Raw genomic sequence first — 3,682 nt, 5'->3', positions numbered from 1 at the left:
CCTGCCAACCAGCTGATCAGTGGCAGTGGATGTGGCATGGTGGCAGGGGACCCTGGCCTCCTTTAGAGGGTCTGGCAACCCTATTAATCAATGGGGTTCATTTATTTATGCATTATTAAAGCCTTTATATGCCACCTTTCCCACTAACTATGCTCAGACTTATTTGAGTGTATGTATGGGGGGTTGATAATGGCTCTGAGTCACATCCTAATTTGAATTTGCTTTGTAAAAAATGAATGCCCTCTTCAATAGCCCCCCTCCTTTCTCATATGTATATTGTTGGATTGTGGTAAAGTATTTTTTTGCTTTGAAATACACCTGGAAGATTCGAGGATATGTTCTAGCTAAAGAAAAGCACCTTTAAAACTTATGTGGGAGAGTGAGGGTAAATTGCCCATTATATGGGACTTTAAAATGTTTTACTTTGGATGCTTAGATTTTAAAGGGTTTTTTAAGTATTACCAAAAGAGTAATGTCCAAAAGAAAGCCCCCAAAGGTGAGAAATTCAAAGAATTCTGAGATCTTGTTGAAACATGTGCCATATTTAAGCTCGGCTTCATAAAACAATCATAAGATCTGAGAAACAAGTCTCTGCTAGCTTTGGCAGAGCTGGCTAAAATTGCATTTCTGCACAGGGAAAATGCCATGTCACTTGTATCTATCTGTGAGAATGAGCTCTGCTACTGCACTGTACCTGGTCTTTTGTACAGAAAACTCCACATATTCTATATAATGCAGCAAATGGTTTTCCATTCCCTTGCTTAATAGGTAACAGAAACCCGGACTGGTCCTCTTGGCTGCAGTAACTATGACAACCTAGATTCTGTCAGTTCTGTTCTGGTACAGAGTCCGGAAAATAAGATTCAGTTGCAAGGTACGTGGGTGGAATTTTGTTCAAATTTCTTATGGAGAAGGAAAACATTTATAGTGTTTGTAATTTTCTGCAAACATCTGTCTGAATGGTGCATTTCAAGGGTCAATTCAAATGTCTAATTTTCCTAATCTTGCCTTAAACTTGAGAGTAGAGATTCAGCTTCTGTTTGCTCTGCTGGGAAGTTCATGTATAGGGAACCTCTGGCATTCTAAGCAGGTCTGTAGCTTCTATGTGGTTGAGCCAGTGAAGATATTATGCTTGCTGTAGGGATATTAACCTTCTAAAGTTCCCATCATCTAGATTTCTCCCTGGAATTTGAAATGATCCGTTCTTCTTTAGAAAGTGGAACTGATGCATTACAAGTACTCCTGTTTTTAAAATTGATTCCAAACTTTGCACAAAGCACTTGTACGTGTTGCAGTTTGTTACCGCTTTCCCTTCCTTCTGTTCATATCGATCTTTTCCACTAGGGCTAGGTCTCCTGTCCACCCACCAAGCAAGCACTTGCAGCATCTCCATGAGAACCACAGGGGCTCAGCTGACTCCTGGCAAACATCAGTGTGGGAGGCAATGAGTATCACTTCCTGGGCTCACACTGTCACTAACTCAGACCCAGCCAACAGGAGATAGCAGAGGCAATGGGTTTACCTTGCTCAAGCTGCTGAGATATCTTGAATGGGCCCTGCCTCAGGGTAACTGATGAACACATTGATAAAACATTGCAAAAAAAGTGATGTAATTATTAGTGCAGTTGTATCAAGATTCTTTTTGTGTACCATTTACCGATATACTTGAGCACATGTGTATGCTAGCAAGACACAATACAATGGGAATCCTTATGTAATCTTGTTTACAACTGCAGTAAGGTTACCTCTTTTTTTGCAGTGTTTTATCAAAGGCACATGAATGTTGGTAACATAGAAGAAACAAGTGAATTGGAAGAACTGAATACTGTGATGAACTGCACATGATTCAGTTCCAGAATTAACTCCAAAAATTCTCCTAGTTCAACTGGCATTAATGAAGAGTAGAATAAAAGCTTCTTGCCTGAGAGTCTAGAGTGCTGTTGCTAATCAGAATGGACACCTTGAGCTAGATGGACAGATGGCCTGAATCAGCATAAATTTCATATCTGAGAAATGAGATACTATTGAAAAGGAATATAAACGTCTACCTTCATTATTGCTGCATCTGTCACACCATCAGAATGTTAATTTCCTATAGTTTGCATGCATGCAAGTAGAATTTTTATGGAGGTAGACAGTACATTCATATATTTCAAATTAAGGACACGCTTGTGTTCAGTCAGTTGTGCTGCTATATGAAACCAAAATACTTGGCTAATCACAGGGCAAAGGCTTTAAAATGGTGATGGGACTAAGATCCTGCTTCTTTGTTTTAAATACACATTTGCCTGAGAGTTAAGACATCTAGAGTTGATTCTTTACAATGTTGAGACAAAATCTGTGTTAATCTTGTCAACATATTTCACAGATGTGAAAGAACACACTATATCAGAATGAATTTACAGCAGTGGCTCACTTGATAGGTAACAGGGAGAACATCAGAAAAGCCCTGTTGTATCAGAAAGTGGCCCTTCTATGCCAGCATCCTGTCTCACACAGTGGCCCACCAGTTCCTTTGGAAGGCCATCAACAGGGCCAGGAGGCCAAAACCTTCCCTTGATTCTGCCTCCTGTCTCTGGGATTCAGAGCTTAAGTGTCGCCCCTTCACAGCCACTGATAGATCTAACCTCTATGAATCTATCTAATCCCCCTTTAAGGCTGTTTATACCTGTGGCCATCACTATATCCTCCGGTAGTGAATTCCATATATAAATGTGGTCCTCAGGAAGCAGTAACAGAGATGCTGGAGCTACAGCTGCAGCATCATGCAACACACAGCTATGAAATTGACAGCAGAACCTGGCACCTGGTGTCATCACCTGCAGCCATGTCAAAGATGTGCTATCTAGTCAGTAGCTGCAGGACCTTTCATCATTGCTTCTTGGTGTCCTCTAGTAAGGAGGCAACATATCTTTTTCCTGCACCCAATGCTGTTGTGTGTACAGGTTTCTTGTTAGATAAACCATCTGAAGCATTTCAAGGAAAGATAGTAGAATTTTGTTAAAAAACTAACTCGATTCTACGTATCCCCAGGTCGTCAAGAAGTTCATCCTTAAGGTGGTCAAGAAGTTCATCCTTAAGTACATCCCTGGTGGTCAAAGAGTTCATCTTTAAGCACAGTTTGAGCCAAATTTGGATCTCCCAGCTCAGGAGCCCTGAGAAGAATTTTGAGGGAAGCCTAAGGAGTTTCAATAAGGCTAGCAAATCTGGGGGGTGGGGGAGGATGTCATGGGATGAGGATCATAGATGGTCATGGATCAACTTCCTCAAGTTATTCTTGAACATTTTCTGGCAGTTGACCAGTTGATAAGTCAACCATTACTAAATGTTACACATTTTAATAACATGAAGTGAAGTTTCTATAAACATGAATAGTTCACAGTTCTTCTCATTGGCTTTTAACCTGGAATACCAGTACCAGCCTGTAGTTTCAAATTTTAAAAAAAAAATCAAATAGCAAGAGTCAAGCAAAGTAGCTGAATGAGAATGACACAAAACCCAGCCAAGAGTGATGCAAGGTCAGTTGTGGTTATATTAAAGTTCACTTGGGCTCTTGCCCTTGAAATATTTGATGGGATCATTTAATGAAATGTGTTCCCATGACAGTAGCAGCATATCTCTTAATGATGCTCCCTGAGATGCTGAAGTATTTGCAGGATTAAACGGAGTCTGCAAGTTGTCT

At 40.4% G+C, this 3,682-nt stretch overlaps 1 protein-coding gene across 1 annotated transcript in view; it reads left to right on the top strand.

The window, feature by feature from the left end:
• The first annotated feature begins 472 nt into the window (after positions 1-472).
• BRINP3 (bone morphogenetic protein/retinoic acid inducible neural-specific 3) overlaps positions 473-3,682 on the top strand; it is a 102,495-nt gene continuing 99,285 nt past the window's right edge. The window contains exons 1-2 of the mRNA XM_015420521.1: positions 473-496; positions 769-874. Of these exons, the coding sequence (XP_015276007.1) occupies positions 473-496; positions 769-874 (130 nt within the window). The remainder of the gene's footprint in view (positions 497-768; positions 875-3,682) is intronic.

This window comes from Gekko japonicus, unplaced genomic scaffold, assembly GCF_001447785.1.
Source record: "Gekko japonicus isolate JY-2015 unplaced genomic scaffold, Gekko_japonicus_V1.1 scaffold597, whole genome shotgun sequence".
In the NCBI taxonomy this organism is placed as follows: Eukaryota; Metazoa; Chordata; class Lepidosauria; order Squamata; family Gekkonidae; genus Gekko; species Gekko japonicus.
This window is presented reverse-complemented; position numbering and strand designations above follow the sequence as displayed.